Below are 19749 nucleotides of genomic sequence, written 5' to 3' on the forward strand. Positions count from 1 at the left end.
TAGTTAGTCTACCACTTACAGCGCATGTCAGAAACTAAACGGCCATTGCATTATCTGAATTTTCATCTCCGGAGCTACTTCAGTGCTCGATACACAGTGATACGAACAGTAGTGATTGAATGACAGCATATGTTGTATCTTTGTTTCAGGGGGAGTTTGTGTCGTGTCTCTTGGCTCTGTTGAGGCATATGAAGGACAGACACTACCAGCAACTCCTGCAGAGGTTCACTAGTAAAGACGACCTGCGGGTGAGTCAATTATCAACTTTGTCTTATTGGCATCAGTTTATTATATACACTAAGAGACGTGAAACATCCTCTCTTTCTCTCTCAGGACTTTCTCCTGCATATCTTCACTGTGTTTCGGATCCTGATAAGACCAGAGATGTTCCCCAAAGACTGGACGGTCATGCGGCTCGTCACCAACAAGTTAGATTCTTCTTTCCTCTTCAAATTTTACATGGTGGTTTTTTGAGTATAAAATTGTGATCTGACATGTGATCATGTTTAATTTACAGCATCATCATCACCACTGTGCTCTACCTGTCAGATGCTTTAAGAAAAAACTTTCTCAGTGACAAGTTTGACTACAAGGTTTGTTCTCAGTCCACTTGTGTTTGTATTCAGCAGTCAAACATCACAGTCAGTCTGTTCGTTTTCTCTGTTTCCATATAGGTGTGGGACTCCTACTTCTGCCTGTCTGTTATATTCATCAACCAGTCCTGCCTTCAGCTCGAGACCTTCTCTGCATCAAAGAGGAAGAAAATACTGGAAAAGTGAGTGCCTGCAACCTCTCTGAATTTTCCTACTTCTCTGCTATATATTATATTATACCAAAAGCAGTATGTCAAATGAATAGTATGTCTGATTTTAATATATTTATAAGGCTTTTTTAGTGTTTTATTTTTAATTTTCCACTTAAATTTAGGTTAAAGTCTGCATTAAATAGGAGTTATGATAGTCTTTTCTTCCCTATTGTGACGTATAAAAGAGTGAAATGACTTCTTGGTTGGATGGTTGTGGTTTGCTATTGGTTGATCTCATTTAAATGTCAGGTTGCCTCGCCCACGCACCAGTAAACGCATCAGAGAAGAGATGCCTCTGCAAGAGGAAGGGGGAAGTTATTTTTATTAAATATTACAAAGGCACATGAATTTTAATAAAATAATTATGTGCCTGGATAAATAAAAACTACAATGTTCCATAACATTTTTTTTAAAATGTTTTGACTTTAAATAGTTTTTTTTTTTAGATACTATAATTTAGTTTAGTTTAGTTTTTATTTATTTTATTTTATATTATATTATTTTTGTAGTTTCGGTTTAGTTTTAGATTTTCTATAAATTATTTTTGGTTTAGTATCGTATTGTTCTGAATATAAGACAATGTTTTTTTTCTTAGAAATACATCTGGAAACGCAGGTTTGTCTTATATCCAGGGTATAGACTTTCACTTCAATAATACACCCGCAACAATAGGTGGCGCCAAATACGCGTAAAATGGGTTTGCCAAGAAATACGGTGTGTCAGTGTAATGTTAGAAGAATGTGAGCACAAAAAAAAACGACGCTCAAAGTTCAATTTTTCTTTTAAAGGTGCCCTCGAATGAAAAATTGAATTTATCTTGGCATTGTTAAATAACAAGAGTTCAGTACATGGAAATGACATACAGTGAGTCTCAAACTCCATTGTTTCCTCCTTTTTATATAAATCTCATTTGTTTAAAAGACCTCCGAAGAACAGGCGAATCTCAACATAACACCGACTGTTACGTAACAGTCGGGGTGTACGCCCCCAATATTTGCATATGCCAGCCCATGTTCCCAACATTATGAAAGGCATTAGACAAGGGCAGCCAGTATTAACGTCTGGATGTGCACAACCAAATCATCAGACTAGGTAAGCAAGCAAGAACAATAGCGAAAAATGGCAGATGGAGCAATAATAACTGACATGATCCATGATAACATGATATTTTTAGTGATATTTGTAAACTGTCTTTCTAAATGTTTCGTTAGCATGTTGCTAATGTACTGTTAAATGTGGTTAAAGTTACCATCGGTTATTACTGTATTCACGGAGACAAGAGAGTCATCGCTATTTTCATTTTTAAACACTTGCAGTCTGTATAATGCATAAACACAACTTCATTCTTTATAAATCTCTCCAACAGAGTAGCATTAGCCGTTAGCCACGGAGCACTATCAAAATCAGAAGTAAACAATATAACAGTATACAATACTCAAATAATCCGACGCATGCATGCCTCATGCATGACGAACACTTTGTAAAGATCCATTTGAGGGTTATATTAGCTGTGTAAACTTTAAGGCACAGTTCAAGGCAAGCGCAAGCTCTATGGGCGTGGACCACGGGATTTAAAGGGGCCGCAGCATAAAATCGGCGCGTTTATAATGATGCCCCAAAATAGGCAGTTAAAAAAATTAATAAAAAAAAATCTGATCTGAAACTTCACAGACACATTCAAGGGACACCTTAGACTTATATTACATCTTTTAAAAACATAATCTAGGGCACCTTTAAAGAATTCTGTTTTAGAACTACAACACATAGCTGGTAGGGACTACAGTGAGCTTCTTCCTGGGTTAGTGACAAGGGGGTGAGGCCATGTTGGGCTGCTTTAGAGAATAGACCTCACAAAGAGCAGACGTCACAATTACGTCACTTGCAGCTGCGCGCGCATAGTGGTTGCAGAAAAATAGCGGTAGCAATTGGAGGAAAATGTGCAAAATCCACAGAATAAGAGAAAAACGTTTTGTTGTGCCTCTGGATGTTGGAATCGGAATGCAAAAAAATATAGTCTTCATTTTTAAAGAAAACCATCGTTGAAAACGTCCTTTGAAGCTAAATGGAGACGTTTCACAGACTGCACTGATGACACCTGCAAGGATTAGTCTACTATTAAAGCAGGAATTTGATGTAAATAGTAAGTCTACATATTATTACAATATTCACATATGCAGTTCAGAGGACATACATACATAGCAGTTACAGCATGAAATAATATTTAAACCTATAACATTTTACTTAGATAACTTTTAAACATAGTCTATAAAATTTTTATTTCACAATTCTGACTTTTTTTCTTGCATTTGCGTGTTTATGACTCCCAGTTCGGCCATTATAACTCGCAATTGTGAGTTTATTTCACAATTCTGAGGGGAAAAAAGTCAGAATTGCGGGATAAATTGCAATTCAGAAAACGAGTATAACGAGTTACAGGATAACGATTATATCTCACAATTCTGTTTTTCTTTGTAAGAAATGTGAGATATAAACTCAGGTTTGCGAGAAATAAAAGTCAGAATTGTGAGATATAAACTCGAAATTAACTTTTTTTTATTCTTTTATTTCGTGGCTTCCATAGACTGCTACTGCTCAACTGTCATTTTCTGCAACCATGTAGGCTCCGCCCATAAAAAACGTCATCACTGTTTGCAAACACCAAATTGGTCTATAGGAAGAGTTGTTGTAGTAGAGTGTTGTTGACATGCCGCCATTTGACACCGGACTGCTTCACAAACGAGGGTCAATTCAATGCTGGATTTGCACAAAAGATTAACATGACGGCACATGCTAGTCGATGAGTTGAATCAACTCCACAGCAACTGCATAAATGTATCCACTAACCATTCAGAAATGTCCAGTTTCATTCTAAAAGTTGTAACTTCTTCCTGAGACTTTCCATCAGTGTCGACTCCGGTTTGAACAATGTAAGGCTGAACACCATTACTGACAATCATCATTTTGGCTGCGTGAGATTCTCCAGCTTTGTTGTTGAGCAATCAAAGCGTGAGCTGCTAAAGCTCCGCCCTCTTCTGGAAAGAAATTTGTCATGCTATAATAAATGATCTGTGGGGTATTTTGCGCTGAAACTTCACAGACACATTCTGGGGACACCAGAGACTTATATTACATACTTTTTAATACAAACAAATTAAAATATGAAAAATATGCAATTTTTTTTTTTTTTTCAAATAAAAGCATAAATTAAATTTTTCTTTATAAAATACAAGATTTGGTCTTAAAGTCTTCTTCTCTTGAAAAAAAGGGGGGTTGTCTTATAATCAGGGTTGTTGTTGCCAACATGATGGATGTAGTACAGTATTTATGGATTGTGTTTGTGCTCGCACACTTGCATACTTGATTACCGGTCAAGAAGTGGGTTCTTTATCAAATGCAGTACAAACTTGGACAGTACTTGTTTTCAGATGCGGCTACAGTGTTTGCGTTCTTCAGGAAGTCGGCCTACAAATGTCTGTTATATTTCGAACACTAAACTGACATAGAACGACTTATCTAACCAGCATTTTGCGCTTTGTTTGTGTTCAGGTACGGAGACATGCGTGTCATGATGGGATGTGAGATTTTCAGCATGTGGCAGAATTTAGGTAGGACATCCCCAGTTATCTGAAAGCTTTACTTCTCTTCTTATGGGAGACTAAACTTTCTTATTGTACAGGAGAGCACAAGCTGAACTTCATCCCAGCAATGATTGGCCCATTCCTGGAGGTGACACTGGTGCCTCAGCCGGACCTGAGGAACGTGATGATCCCAATCTTTCACGACATGATGGACTGGGAGCAGCGCAGAAGCGGCAACTTCAAACAGGTCACCCAGTGCCCCCTTCTGGTCACTTATTGGCCATGCAGTTATCTGACTCCAGAGCATATGAAATATGTCTGACATAATTTTCATTATTTGTAATAGGTGGAAGCAAAACTTATTGACAAGCTGGACAGCCTCATGTCAGAGGGAAAAGGAGATGAAACGTACAGAGAGCTCTTCAATAGCATGTGAGTGAGAGGAAACATACACAAATAAACAGATAAGCAGGTATAGTCATTTATGGGCTGAACTTCAGCTTTGAGAAAATGTTAGAGCAAAACAATGAGATGGTAAGTATTTATACAAGTCAGATCTCACTCATCTGTGTGCTGGTGACCTGTAATTCTGTTCATGTGTGGTTTTTGCAGCTGTGTGTTTGTGTGTGTCAGTGGAAAAAGTGTTTGTGAAAGTGTTCATCTAAATTTAAATTTATGCACATTTTTAACATTGGATGGGGTCAGATTTCATTATAGATTATGGTAGTGGTAGTAAAATGGATATATAAGTTTGTTGTGTTTTTATTGGTGTTTAAAGTTGCAATTCTGCAGTCTTCCATCCTTGAATATGAAATATATCTCATGTTTTTTTGTTCATGAAGGGTCACTTTTATGCATATCATCATGTATGTTATATAAATAATACATCAGTAGGCCTCAGGTGGCTTATTGCTTATTGCTTTTACAGTATATTTAAAGACACCCATGTTCAATAAATACATTTATTAAAAGTATTAAAAAGATTTGAACTGTAGGCTGTTTACAGTTTCCAAGCTACATATATTATATTATATTATATTATATTATACATTTTAATGATATATTAATTATATTTTAAATATTACGAGTGAATAAATATATAATAAATGAAATAGTATAATATATAATGAATACATATTGGCTGTTTTGTCTTTTATATGCTATGTAATATATTTTTTTTGTAATAAAGAAATGTCTTTTTTGAGGTTAAATTAAAAGTATGTTCTGCAGTGAGATTTAAGGATTACATGTTAGTTTATATTGATTAAATTGTGCATCTCTCTTCATTTTTCTTCTTTCTACTAACCGTACTAACTATACTAACTGAGTTTGAGTGGATGTTATTGACATTAATCTATTAATATGAATTTGTTCTGTTTATGCTGCTCTGGACTAGAATTCCTCTGTTCGGTCCATATCCTAGGTAAGATTAGCACTAATCACTGTTCTGCTGGACAGCTGTGTGCCTGTGTGAGTGTGCAGGGCATGAATGGGTCATGTGGTGGGCAGCAGTATGACTCGTTGTCTGTTGTGTTTGTTTTCTCTGTCAGTCTATTGAAGAAGATCGAAAGGGAGACGTGGAGGGAGAGCGGGATATCCCTCATAGCCACGGTCACACGGCTGATGGAGCGACTGCTGGACTACAGGTGACACGGAGCAGATGCACACAGCAGTTTGAGAATGTAGCCAGAGAAAAACCTGAGATTTAAATAAGTACAAAAGTACTTTCTTCAAAAGTTTGGGGTTAATAAGTTTTTTTTATTTCAATGGTCCACTGTAGACACTCTACTGACTTAAGTCATTTTGCATCTAAATGTCAACTTATTCTATTTACACCTTATCCTAACCTAACAGTCTCCTACACTCAACTAATACTCTAATGAGAGTTAGTTGACATGTACAGTGGCATGAAAAAGTATGTGAACCCCTTGCAGAATCTGTGAAAATGACAATTATTTTAATAAAATAAGAGGGATAATAAAAAAAATGCATGTGTTTTTTTGTGTAGTACTGTCCTGAGTAAGATATTTTACATAAAAGATGTTTGCATTTAGTTCACAAGACAAAACAATAGCTGAATTTATTCAAATAACCCCATTCATAAGTATGCAAACCATTGATTCTCAATACTGTGTGTAGTTACCTGATGATCCACGACTGTTTTTGTTTTGTTTTGTGATGGTTGTTCATGAGTCTCTTGTTTGTTCTGAGCAGTTAAACTGAGCTCTGTTCTTCAGAAAATTCCTCCAGCTCCTGCAGATTCATCAGTTTTCAAGCATTTTTGCATATTTGAACCCTTTCCAGCAGTGGCTGTAGGATTTTGAGATTCATCTTTTCACACTGAGGACAATTGAGGGACTCAAACTCAACTATTAAAAAAGGTTCAAACATTCACTGATGCTCCAGAAGGAAACACGATGCATTAAGAGCCGAGGGGTGAAAACTTTTGAATTCAAATATCAAGGTAAATTGTACTTAATTTTTCTGCTGGGAAACATGCAAGTATATTCTGTTGGTTCCGAAGGGCAGTACTAAATGAAAAACAATGATATTTAAACAAAATAAGAAAAATTGTGACATCTTCATCCTGTTCAAAAGTTTTCACACCCTGACTCTTAATGCATCGTGTTTCCTTCTGGAGCATCTGTGAATGTTTGAACCTTTTTTAATAGTTGAGTTTGAGTTCCTCAATTGTCCTCAGTATGAAAACACAGATCTCAAAATCCTACAGCCACTGCTGGAAAGGGTTCAAATATGCAAAAATGCTTGAAAACTGATGAATCTGCAGGACCTGGAGGAATTTTCTGAAGAACAGAGCTCAGTTTAACTGCTCAGGACAAACAAGAGACTCATGAACAACCATCACAAAACAAAAAAACCAGTCGTGGATCATCAGGTAACCACACACAGTATTGAGAATCAATACTTATGAATGGGGTTATTTTAATAAATTCAGCTATTGTTTTGTCTTGTGAACTAAATGCAAACATCTTTTATGTAAAATATCTTACTCAGGACAGTACTAAACAAAAAATAACATGCATTTTTTATTATCCCTCTTATTTTATTAAAATAATTGTCATTTTCACAGATTCTGCAAGGGGTTCACATACTTTTTCATGCCACTGTAGTTGCAAGGTTACTTATAGTTAGTAGAATGTCAAAAGTGGACCATCAAAATAAAGTGTAACCATTTTTTTGTAAGTGACCATAAAGACATAAATTTGCTTATTGGCTTTAAGTGTGTTTTGGTGCTCAGTCCAATCCACTTTTAAAAGCGTTTCTCAGAAATTGCTTACTGCACCTTTAATGCATCCTTGCTGAATAACAGTATTTATTTCCTTTAAAAAAAATCGTACTGACCCGAAACTTTTGAATGGTAGTGTAAATAGTTCTTGTGCTTTCAAAAAAAGCTGTGCATTGATTTGTGGAAACACTTATCAGTGCTTGAAATATATTTACTTGCCAATTCTGTATTTGTGGGGAAAGAAAATGAAAATATGCGTTAAACTTTGGAGTTAATTTCGACCTAACCTAAAGTTCTTCCCATGTATAAAATGATTAAATTCTTCAGTGTCATGATGCTTTTTTACCCTAGTCACTACTTTTGCCGTATGGATAAACACTCTTTCCGTTTTACAGAGACTGTATGAAGTTGGGAGAAGTGGATGGAAAAAAGATTGGCTGTACAGTCAGTCTGCTGGTATGTTGTTTTTTTAAATAACTTTTTGTGCCATTCCTTGTCCCTTGATGTCAGTATTATTCACCCTGTGCCTACAGGTTTAGACGAGCTGGTGGTCTGTTTTGTGTTTGTCTCTTAGATGAGATGTTTTGTGAATGGTGTCAGTTTGGCGCTTAATTCAAGCCTGGAGTGTTAACAAGGGAAGTGATTTAGCACTTTAATTCACGCCGGAAACACTAAAGTCTTTTCACTGCTGAGGGCTATTATGGACGACCTAGTGCTGGAGTGATTTCCTGCATTCTGCTCTTCTCCTCCAAGTCTCCTTGGTTTAGCCATATGAATCCGTTCATAGCAACCAGAACGACACTGAAAATCAGTGCTGAAAAGCACTTTAAAGCACTTCAATATCCACTATTTGTCCCTTTTCTTCAGAACTTCTACAAAACGGAGCTGAATAAAGAGGAAATGTACATCCGCTACATTCACAAGCTGTATGACCTGCATCTGAAAGCACAGAACTACACAGGTACCCAAGCATGACTTGAACCAGAAGTAGATTGAAGCTACAGTTATCAGATGTATTTTCATGACGTGTATATGTGTGTGCAGAGGCCTCGTATACACTTCTGCTCTACGACGAGCTTCTGGAATGGTCTGAGAGGCCCCTGCGGGAGTTTCTGAGTTACCCGATGCAGAGCGAGTGGCAGAGGAAGGAGTACCTGCATCTCACCATCATCCAGAACTTTGACCGTGGAAAGGTGCGAATTTTCTACCGTCTCTCCCCTTGTTTTTGTGTCACGTTTCCAGGCCCCTTTGGTTTCTCCTCAAATAGCTCCTCTGAGCCCGCTCTTGGGGATAAACAGTTTAGGCCAGATATTATGAATAAAGACCCAGAATCAAAGTTTAAAAAAAATTAAAATAATGACATTATTTTTTTTGTACATGTTTCCTGTATTTTCAGTTTGTATCGCAATAATTGTATAAATATTGTATTTTTTTTTTTTAAACAAAAATACTACTATATATTTTTATGCTCAATATTTATTTATACACTTTTAAACATAATTTAATTTAATTGATGTGGGCCAGGCATTGAAGTTAAAACAGCCAGCAAATATTTTACATTTGATTCCTCCAAATCTTGAATATTTAACCATGTCCTTGGTCCTCAAAGTGTTGATGATACTCTAGTGGCTCCTACTGGTGAATTATCAAACTGCATGTGAAATAAACTACACCTCTCTACCACCTCAGTGTTGGGAGAATGGCATCATCCTGTGCAGAGAGTTAGCGGACCAGTACGAATCCTACTACGATTACAGAAACCTCAGCAAAATGAGGGTGAGTTACAACTTTTCATGTGATATGACAGTTCTTTGCATTTTGCCAGTTCTTAAAGGGGTCATATCAGGGAAAGCAGTCTCATCAACATAAGACCACCCACATTTACACATGCAAAAAAAAAAAAAATGTTAGCTAATCATAACAGAGGTCATTTACATAACTCTTAAAGGTACAAAAAACTGTGTTTAAGTCAAAGTTTCAGAGAGAATGCATAAATGGTCATCTACAATTTAAATTATTACTTTTTTGGTTAAATTATTACATTTTTCGTGCAAAAAACTTTCTATTTTTTTGTTAATTTAATGCTGCAAATGTGTAGAATATGGCTCTTTTAACCGACCCCCCAGATATTTACATAGCATAATTTTTGCTAATAATATAACTGCAAATCACAGATGATGGAAGCTTCATTTTACGATAAAATAATGGACCAACAGCGGCTGGAGCCAGAGTTCTTCAGAGTGGGCTTCTACGGCAAAAAGTTCCCCTTCTTTCTACGGGTATGTGCCATCCTGACATCCTGCAGTATATTAGACGTCACTGACAGTATCTCTGAAGTCCACTTGGTGTCAGTATTAACCAGAATGTGTGTATGGGTGTGTGTGTAATATGGGTGTGTGTGTGTGTGTTGGACAGAATAAGGAGTTTGTGTGCCGTGGTCATGACTACGAGCGTCTGGAGGCGTTCCAGCAGCGCATGCTCAATGAGTTCCCTCATGCCATCGCAATGCAACACGCCAACCAGCCTGACCAGACCATCTACCAGGCTGAAGCCCAATGTATCCTCCAGACATCTCTTGTCTTTCCTGGTCACTCACATACTTGCATGCCAACTCAGACTCTTATGCTTGCAGGTTCACTTTTTTTTTGAAGAGTTGTTCTCTTGCATTGTGTAGTTGTTGTTCTAATTTCTCATTAGTCACATTAATGTGCCCTTAATAACTGATTACTAATTTTACTATTAGCGGTATGTATGCATTTGTCACCATTACTATTGTTCATACTTAGAGTTATGAATTTGAACAATCCCCTAACACAAAGTATTCAACTTTAGCGTTCAATACAGACTGTTTCCATTCAGTAAATCTGGCAGAATCTTGATGATTTAAGCAGCTTATGGTCAAATTTTGGGGTTTGAATTCCATTTGGTGTGAATTAAATCAGCATTTGGATGTAAATGTGACACTCTAATGTAAAATAGATTTCATGATGAGGATGTTAGTAATAATTCACACTCTGAGCACACTCCCATAACCATTTTATAATTTATAAAATTAAAAATGCAGCGTAGTAACCCAGAAACCACTTTTCTCTGCGCGATAGTTACAGTGGGTGGCCTTACTACAAAAAGGTTTTTCATAACAAGCACAAGGCCAGAGATGCCCGCTCTAAATACACGTCCACGTGGATGAAAATCGATCCCCTCCCTCTCAGAGCGCATATCAGGCGTGGAGACAGCGGGTCACAGGAGAGCGTTTGTTCAACTGATGAGACATGTACCTGTAGGCCAGGCGCTCAGTGAATATGTGACGTTCTCTTCAGCACAATTAGAGCAGACAGGGCCGGTCAAACTACATGAGCACAGCGTTTTGTTATCCAAGCCGGCGATTAATCATTGGCCTTCCTGGACGTCTGCCCTGTTTGATTCATATTTATGTGCTGATGAGACCTCATGTCTGTAAGGCGAAAGATTTTGTGTATTTAAACATTTGTGGAGGAGGATTTCCTACTGTGTGGTCTGCATTTGGACTGGGTGTGAAATAAGAGATACCACAGCAAAATCTGTTATTGAACATTTTCATTTAAGTTACACATTATATATAATATATATAAAGTTATTCAAATGCGTTTGTGTTCAGATGACATTGCACGTTCCCTGACGAACTTTCATGCAGATCTGCAGATCTATGCTGTCACACCAATCCCAGACAGCCAGGACGTCCTGCAACGTGACGGTGTCCCTGACAACATCAAGAGCTTCTATAAGGTCAACCACATCTGGAGGTTTCGTTACGACCGGCCGTTTCACAAGGGTACCAAAGACAAAGAGAATGAGTTTAAGGTGAGTTAGTGGCTGCAGTGTCTTAAAATGAATGGTTCTGCCAAGAAATTCTGTCATCATTTAGTTCTGTCATTATTTATTGACCTTTATATCATTATAAATCTGTATGACTCTCTTTTTTTTGAAGAAGAAGAAGAATGTGCTGGTTGCTTTTTTCCATGCAGTTTCAATGAACCCTTGTAATGTATTTGAGGTCTGAAATAAAAAATAAAAAAAATGTTCCCTTCATCTAAATGGCATGAGACTTTAAGTTGTGGTTGATACTTAAATTAAAAAATTTGATCCTTTTTTATATTTGTCAAATAAAAAGCTAAATCAGCCAAAAAAAATATATATATAAAAAAAATGCTTTTTGTTATATAATTTGTCAAAAACAAACAAACAAAAAAAAAATCAGTTACAATGCTGAAAACTACGGAAGAGGATTAGGGCCAAGCAATAATAAAAAAATAAAACCATCTCGAGATTAAAGTTGTTAAATTTCGAGAAAAAAGTTGAGATAAAATGTTGAGAATAAAGTCATTTAATTATGAGAAGAAAGTCGTTAAATTTCGAGAAAAAAAGTTGAGATAAAATGTTGAGAATAAAGTCATTAAATTACGAGAAAAAAGTCGTTAAATTGCGAGAACAAATTCGTTAAATTATGAGAAAAATGACGTTAAATTTCGAAAAAAAAAAAAGTCGAGATAAAATGTGAATAAACTCATTAAATTATGAGAAAAAAGTCGTTAAATTTTGTTAAATTACGAATTTGTTCTCATAATTTAACGACTCTTTATTCTATGACTTAGAATGACTTTATGACTTTATTCTAAACATTTTATCTCGACTTTTTTCTCGAAATTTAACAACTTTAATCTCGAGATGGTTTTATTTTTTTATTATTGCTTGGCCCTAATCCTCTTCCGTAGAAAACACAGAAAATGAAGGGGCGATACCACAACACATTCCTGATGGCACAATTATTTTTTAATGTCTAAACATAAATGTAAATAAAAAAAACTTCTGAAAAGATGTATATCCATGAGGAAATGGCAAATTAGCCATTGAGTAATGCATTGAAGCCATCTTCTGGCTGTAGTTGAAATTTCATGTTATTTTAATTGTAAAAGTTTTTGTTCTCCAGTTGATGGAGGCAAACTTCCATTAAACCATGGCACACTGTCCATGTTATCTAAAATGAGAAATGTGGATCTTTTTTTAAAGTGAATTTTTATTTTTTATATAAACCTATTTAAAAAAAATATTTTTAAACTTATATAAATTTTAATAAAGTTAGTGATATTACATTTGTTAAAAAAAAAAAAAAAAGTTTTACATTATTATTATTTTACAAAATCACACTTTGTCTGGGGTCTCTGGAAACCCCAACATCCTGAGTGTACATCCCAAACGAATAGCTTACAAGGCTGGAGCTTTCATGCTTCAATATAAGATACGAAATGACCATAAAAGTACCATGAAAATTATTAAAATGACTATATTTCAATTGTTCTTGAGGTATATGAGTGCTTTGTGTGATAAACAGACCTCTAGTGTACTGTTAACTGCAGCAAGTGGATCGTTGAATCAGAGAGTTTACCACCTGTTTACCACAAGCTTGAATGCATGAGCAAAAACGACCATTACATTCAAAATGCGTGGATGGTAGAGAAAAGTCACTGGAGTGAGTTTTCATTCTGGGATGAACTATTCCGTCTTTTATGCCATTTTTTTTTTTTTTCCCCGTCATCTCTTGCGTTTCACTCTTCCTCTTCTCTCTTGTGTATTCATTCCTTCACTTCTAGCGTCTGGCAGCCATTGTGTGTGTGTAGAGCTCAGGTGTTCTCTCACATGCTGCATTATTCACAGCCTCGGTCCAGAGAGGCTAATTAAAGTTTTAGGGGCTGAGAGACCCGCTCCTTCCAAATATCATTTCCCTTCCCCTCTCACTCAATATATCCAGCCTAGACAATCACAGCCTCGGCATGGATTCGATCCACCGCGGGGGTTAGATTTCCCCCGACCTCCGGTGGTTGCCGTGTTTGAAATAAACTGTTTAGCCTGCCAGATATTATATTTTCAGAGACACCGGGGGTACTCACCACCCCGGTCCACTTACCGCCCAGTAATAATGTCTGAAAATCTCATTTAGAGGTAAACTTCGGCTGAGACGCTATCCAGATGATACGATTATATTGGACTGAGGTGGTTTTGAATATCACAATCAAGCATCTGAAGTTCTTACAGAGCTTCCTCCGTTATACATGCGCCAGCTCAGGTTAATTCTCAGGCTGTGCTGGATGGGAAATGAATTTATGAATGTGAAATTTAATATGTGGAGCAGTGTGGCTTGATAAGCAGACTATGTTGCTGAGAAGTGTAGATTAAATGATATGTATTATACATACTGAAGGAGGAGGAAAGTCACTCATTCATTGGAATATGCTGTAGCTGCTTTGCCATATGGGATCTCTTGGACTTTCTCTGACAGTTTGAACTGTGTCAGTGAGCATTTGCTTTTGAATTTCAGAGCCTGTGGGTAGAAAGAACGACATTAACACTTGTACAGAGTCTCCCAGGCATCTCCCGCTGGTTTGAAGTGGAGAGGAGGGAACTGGTAAGGAGATCTCCCTTTTAACTCTTCCTTTTGTATGATTCTCACACTCAACTCATTAAGGACAGAGACAAACTCTAGCAAGTACGCAAATGCAGACCGAATGCTTATATTGTGTGTGTGTGTGTGCAATCTTGTATTAAGTACCATGAAGAGGTATAGGACTGCACAAGCTTTGGAGGGTGTTGATGGACTTTTGAATGGTAGTGTATGTCAAAAAGAAAAAAAAAATGGTTCTGCATAATGTTTATTGGATTTAAAAAAGGAAATCAATAAAAATCACAAAAAACAAAGCTAGAAGCTTCAGCCTTACAAATTAATTTGGTGCCCTTCTGAAGTTCACCAAGCATTGCATGAAAGCTTTTTTCAACCATTGTTTCTTGACGGCCCCAGGTGGAGGTGAGTCCACTGGAGAATGCTATTGAGGTTATCGAGAACAAGAACTTGCAGTTGCGGACGTTGATTACGCAGTGTCAAACCCGGCAGATGCAGAACATCAATCCCTTGACCATGTGTCTCAACGGAGTCATCGACGCCGCTGTCAACGGAGGTCTCGCTCGCTATCAAGAGGTTCGTTTTCTTGTCTTTTCAGTTATATAGCACTAATTCACTGTATATTATATGTATTCCAAGTCCCCACTGATGCAAGATCACCTCACATTTTAAAAATGTATACATACTCTTTCATGGTTGTCTCTCTGTGTCCTCTGTCAGAGAACACAGAGCCTTCAGATGACCGAAGGGAATTCTGGAATACGTTCGGATTTCTAACGCACGTTTAGCTTGTACGAAAGAACTACAGAAACAGCAGAAGAATCATTCCCCTTGTGAAATCATGTAAAAATATATAGTATCTCAAAGAAGTTATATGCTGTGCGAATACAACAGATCTTTTCAGATTGTATGAACGCTTGTTGCATAGCAACCTCGTTTTAGTGTCACTGCAGTATTTACCTTGATAGACTTGGAGAGCAGCTATAAAGAGGAGAGTCGACTGTATACAGGTGAGGTTTGTGTTTGTACATGTTCCAGAAAGTACATTAGTGTTAAATTATTTTCATGTAGGCTGTTCAGATAACGCCCTCCGTCGAGCGTCCTGAGGCGAAAGGTCTGGGATGAGCAGCAGTTAATGCATTTGGATCGCAAACATGACAGCATTTCCAATTAGTTGTTTATTGAGCGTTCCAGCTGTTGGCATTAATATTTGCTTGCGTTTCTGCACTTTAAGGTCAGCCCTCAAGGAAATTCCACTCTGAAATTCCTCTCATTTACAAGATCTGGCTCTTAATTGGCAGTTTTCAAACTTTCTTGACATCTGCGTCATCTTCAGAAGCTGAGAGAGATTTGTTTTAGTAAGGCAGGGGTATGTTTATTCCATTCATCAAATTCTCGCAAAAACAATTCACAAGTACACCTGTAATTGTTCATTACATTCAAATGGTGTTTGTCTGCTGGCATAGCAGGTAGACACAATTATATCTTCTCATAGCGCTTGATGTTAAAGGGTTAGTTCACCCAAAAATGAAAATTCTGTCATTAATTACTCACCCTCATGTCGTTCCATACTCTCAAGACTTTTGTTCATGTTCAGAATGCAAATGAAGATCTTTTTGATGAAATCTGAGCGCTTTCTGTGCCTCCATAGACAATTGAAACTTTGACACTTCAAAAAGTTCATAAAGAGATCGTAAAATTCAAATTACCAAGAAAGTGCAACGCCTCACGCAGTTTATAACGCTTACACTACGCCCTACGCCGTGATGCGACGTAAGTTACGTCTTTTTTGTAAGTTAAATACAGAAGGCAGTCTGGTGGAAGCTAGGGCTAGGGCGATATGGCAAAAATGTAATCTCGATAATTTTTTACCATATTGATCGATAACGATATATATTTCGATATGTAAACTGTTAATGCTGCCAGCTTTAAAAGAGTATCTCAGCTATGACTGAAGCCACAAAAAATTCAGGGTTAATTAATTATTTTTTAAAGTATAGTTTATTAACAAAAACAGGCCTTAAATTAAGACAACTTACTAACTTAGCATGTGACTTTTAATTATAAACAAGCCTGAAATACACCTGGACTCTTATTTTGAAATGTCTACACAATTGCGGGCTCATCCTTCAGATTCTTACAACTGTCTAAAACATTTTATATAAAGGCCATAAAGTAGACATTGTAATTATTCATCATTTTGAGTTCATTAGCAATCGCTTGGCATAAATCTGCACTTTTCATTGATTGATAAAAAGTGATAGTAATGATTTATATTGTTAGAAAATATTTCTATTTTGAATAAATGCTGTTCTTTTTAACTATTTATTCATCAATGAATCCTGAAAAAAGTATCACAGTTTCCAAAAAATATTAAGCAACACAACTGTTTCCAACTTAATAATAACTGAGTATCAAATCAGCATATTAGAATGATTTCTGAAGGATTATGTGACACAAAAATCCGGAGTAATGGCTGATGAAAATTCAGCTTTGCATTACAGAAAAAAAAAAAAAAAAAAATTATATTTTAAAGTATATTAAAGGTGCCCTAGAATTAAAAATTGAATTTACCTCGGCATAGTTGAATAACAAGAGTTCAGTACATGGAAATGACATACAGTGAGTCTCAAAAACCATTGTTTCCTCCTCCTTATGTAAATCTCATTTGTTTAAAAGACCTCCGAAAAACAGGCAAATCTCAACATAACACCGACTGTTACGTAACAGTCGGGATCATTAATATGTACGCCCCCAATATTTGCATATGCCAGCTCATGTTCAAGGCATTACACAAGGGCAGCCAGTATTAACATCTGGATCTGTGCACAGCTGAATCATCAGACTAGGTAAGCAAGCAAGGACAACAGCGAAAAATGGCAGATGGAGCAATAATAACTGACATGATCCATGATAACATGATATTTTTAGTGATATTTGTAAATTGTCTTTCTAAATGTTTCGTTAGCATGTTGCTAATGTACTGTTAAATGTGGTTAAAGTTACCATCGTTTCTTACTGTATTCACGGAGACAAGACTGTCGTTATTTTCATTATTAAACACTTGCAGTCTGTATAATTCATAAACACAACTTCATTCTTTATAAATCTCTCCAACAGTGTGTAATGTTAGCTTTAGCCACGGAGCACCATCAAACTCATTCAGAATCAAATGTAAACATCCAAATAAATACCATACTTACGACGAAATTTGTGTTAGTAAGATTTAATTTCATTCCCTTCCTAAACACTCGCAGACATTTCTCAAAAGATCCCATGACTCAAATATTTTGGTCGCTTTGTCGCTAAAAATCACTGTCAGTGTGAACACCTTCAGTGATCGGCAGGCATAGCGTGCATCTGCAATTAAATTGTGTGTCTGCTGGTGGCATTCTGCTGGCGTTGAGGCCAAATGTCATGTTCAGGGCAATGGAAAAATCTGCATGGTGGAATCTTTGAAGTCTGAAAGTTTCCCTCCTGAAGCTTCTGCACTCCTACTGTCTCTTTGGAGATACCAGCCCATCGTCCTTGAAACAGATCGGATACAGATACACCGTCTGCTCTCTCTCCTTCCCCCTTTTCCTTAGAAGTTCTGAGGACATGCATGTTTTTATTAAGCTCATATTTTTGCACTTATTTTGGCTGCAGCGTTTCATTCCTTATATAACTGAAAAACAGAAAGTGAATCAAGTTATGATTTGACTAATCTGTGAAACTATGCATGATATTGTTTGCTGAGGACGTCAAGGTAATTGTAACTCGCACCAAAAATGTGCGGAGGCTGGCGAGAGACAATGTATTGTGGTTAAACAGCGCAATTTTGTGTTTCTCACAGGCGTTCTTCGTGAAGGACTACATCATGAATCACCCCGAAGATGGAGACAAAATTGGTCGTCTCCGAGAGCTCATGTTTGAGCAGGTTCGTCTCTAGAAACCAAATCTAATCTACACCAGATTTCACACACATTTATGATGTTATATGGTCATCATTTATGTCTGTTTCTCCACTGATTTTGGGATTTAGCCGTTACGAACGAGCTCGGTTTCTGTAGGTCTCACTTCTTCCCTTCATGCTCGTGCTGCTTAGTAACCAGAAACTCTCCAGAGCTGAGCACATGATGCTGATGTCTAGACAGTAACCATGGATATAAGCCAGATACAAGCATGAAAGTGAACTTTTAAAGACTGAAAGGGGAAAAATATTTTGCTGATCATTTAATTATGAAGCAAGCTGTTTTAAAGACAATGTAAGATAAATGGATGCTGTTTGCTGCTTTCATCTTATTGATCTTGATTTGTCAGTAAGAGATTAAAAACATTTTTTTTTTTATCTATAATTTTCAATCAAAATGTAGCGACTTTTGCTGATGTAATCAAGCCCAAGTGGGCAGGAAAAAATATGAATCAATAATAGGTAAAATCAAGTCTCCTCCCTACATTATTTAGCACTTAATATTCTATTTATATGCATCAACTTACATTATGAGTACCACTGTCTTTAAAGACTCATCGTTTCTCCTTCAGGCTCACATACTGGAGTTTGGTTTGACTGTGCATGAGAAGTTTGTACCTCAAGACATGCGACCCCTGCACAAGAAACTGGTGGATCAGTTTCATCTCATGAAATCCAGCCTCGGCATACAGGTACATATCAGAGTTGCTACAGTCGGGTTCCCAATCCGTTCCTTGTGCGCTCATCTTTCTCGCTTTCCCATGCCCTGAAGGAATTTCCGGCCTATGTGCGAGCCAGCCCAATCCACTTCACCAACGGAAGCCCTCGAGCCGGAAGAAACTCAGCGCCCAATATAATGAATCCAGAGGGAGGAGCGCGTGTGGTGTCACGCCGCAGGTGAGAAACTCTTTTCGGGGTAACACTTTATTTTGATGGCCCCCTTTTGACTATAATTAACATTGCACCTACATGTTAACTAACTAATTAGTATTGGTAGACTGTCTGCTTAATATCTGCTAACACTTTATTGTGATGGTCTGCCAACAGACATTATACTGACTAGAAGTAACTTTGCAAATACATGTCAACTTAAATTACTAACCTGAACCCTAACAGTCTCCTAATATGCTACTAATACCCAAATGAGAGTTAGTTGACATGTAGGTGCATTTCATTAGTTATTAGTTAGTAGTACCAGTAGTGATACTGGATGAATGAAATACTGATAATGAATATGTTTTTATTTTATTATATTTTGTTGTATAATTATGATATAATTGTCAAAAAGCCAATTTAAAAACAATAATAAACAATTTTAGATTTTTTGGCTACTCTTATTCCTAAATATAATATTTATATGAAACATTTATTATAATGATGAGACCAAGAAAACAATTTTGAAAGGAAACCTTTTACATTTGTCTGGCTATCACCAGACCAAGCTCAATTTAAAATTGAACATTGGTCTGGGGAGTTTGCTATGTATTTCCTACTGCACAAGAGGCGTGATCAACGAGCATTATTCACGCAATTGGATAGTCCTTCAACCAATCAGATCAACGATCCAGGTGACGTACTTTGCAGAGTGACGCGAAAACTCCAGACAGGTTTAGTTTGTAGCATTGATCAGCGGTTTGCAGAAGCAGCAATGGCATCGAGCGATTTTTGCAGGTTGTGCAAAAAAAACATGAAAGTGAGTGGTATTTACACCCACTCGAGTGATTTGTTTGCTAAACT

The 19749-nt window shown here is 36.9% G+C and overlaps 1 protein-coding gene across 5 annotated transcripts in view; it reads left to right on the forward strand.

The window, feature by feature from the left end:
* dock4b (dedicator of cytokinesis 4b) overlaps positions 1-19749 on the forward strand; it is a 113596-nt gene that overhangs the window by 77539 nt on the left and 16308 nt on the right. For 3 of the 5 annotated variants that reach the window (XM_048156240.1, XM_048156242.1, XM_048156241.1), the window contains exons 26-45: positions 150-248; positions 334-428; positions 518-593; positions 675-775; positions 4352-4410; positions 4482-4630; positions 4730-4815; positions 5934-6029; positions 8026-8086; positions 8498-8591; positions 8675-8823; positions 9320-9406; positions 9805-9909; positions 10046-10262; positions 11268-11470; positions 13983-14069; positions 14460-14636; positions 17896-17979; positions 18585-18704; positions 18785-18909. In XM_048156240.1, coding sequence (XP_048012197.1) covers positions 150-248; positions 334-428; positions 518-593; positions 675-775; positions 4352-4410; positions 4482-4630; positions 4730-4815; positions 5934-6029; positions 8026-8086; positions 8498-8591; positions 8675-8823; positions 9320-9406; positions 9805-9909; positions 10046-10262; positions 11268-11470; positions 13983-14069; positions 14460-14636; positions 17896-17979; positions 18585-18704; positions 18785-18909 — 2270 coding nt within the window. The remainder of the gene's footprint in view (positions 1-149; positions 249-333; positions 429-517; positions 594-674; positions 776-4351; positions 4411-4481; positions 4631-4729; positions 4816-5933; positions 6030-8025; positions 8087-8497; positions 8592-8674; positions 8824-9319; positions 9407-9804; positions 9910-10045; positions 10263-11267; positions 11471-13982; positions 14070-14459; positions 14637-17895; positions 17980-18584; positions 18705-18784; positions 18910-19749) is intronic. The other 2 variants (XM_048156243.1, XM_048156244.1) reach the window with 1 other exon arrangement.

Source organism: Megalobrama amblycephala, linkage group LG14 (assembly GCF_018812025.1).
Source record: "Megalobrama amblycephala isolate DHTTF-2021 linkage group LG14, ASM1881202v1, whole genome shotgun sequence".
Lineage (NCBI taxonomy): Eukaryota > Metazoa > Chordata > Actinopteri > Cypriniformes > Xenocyprididae > Megalobrama > Megalobrama amblycephala.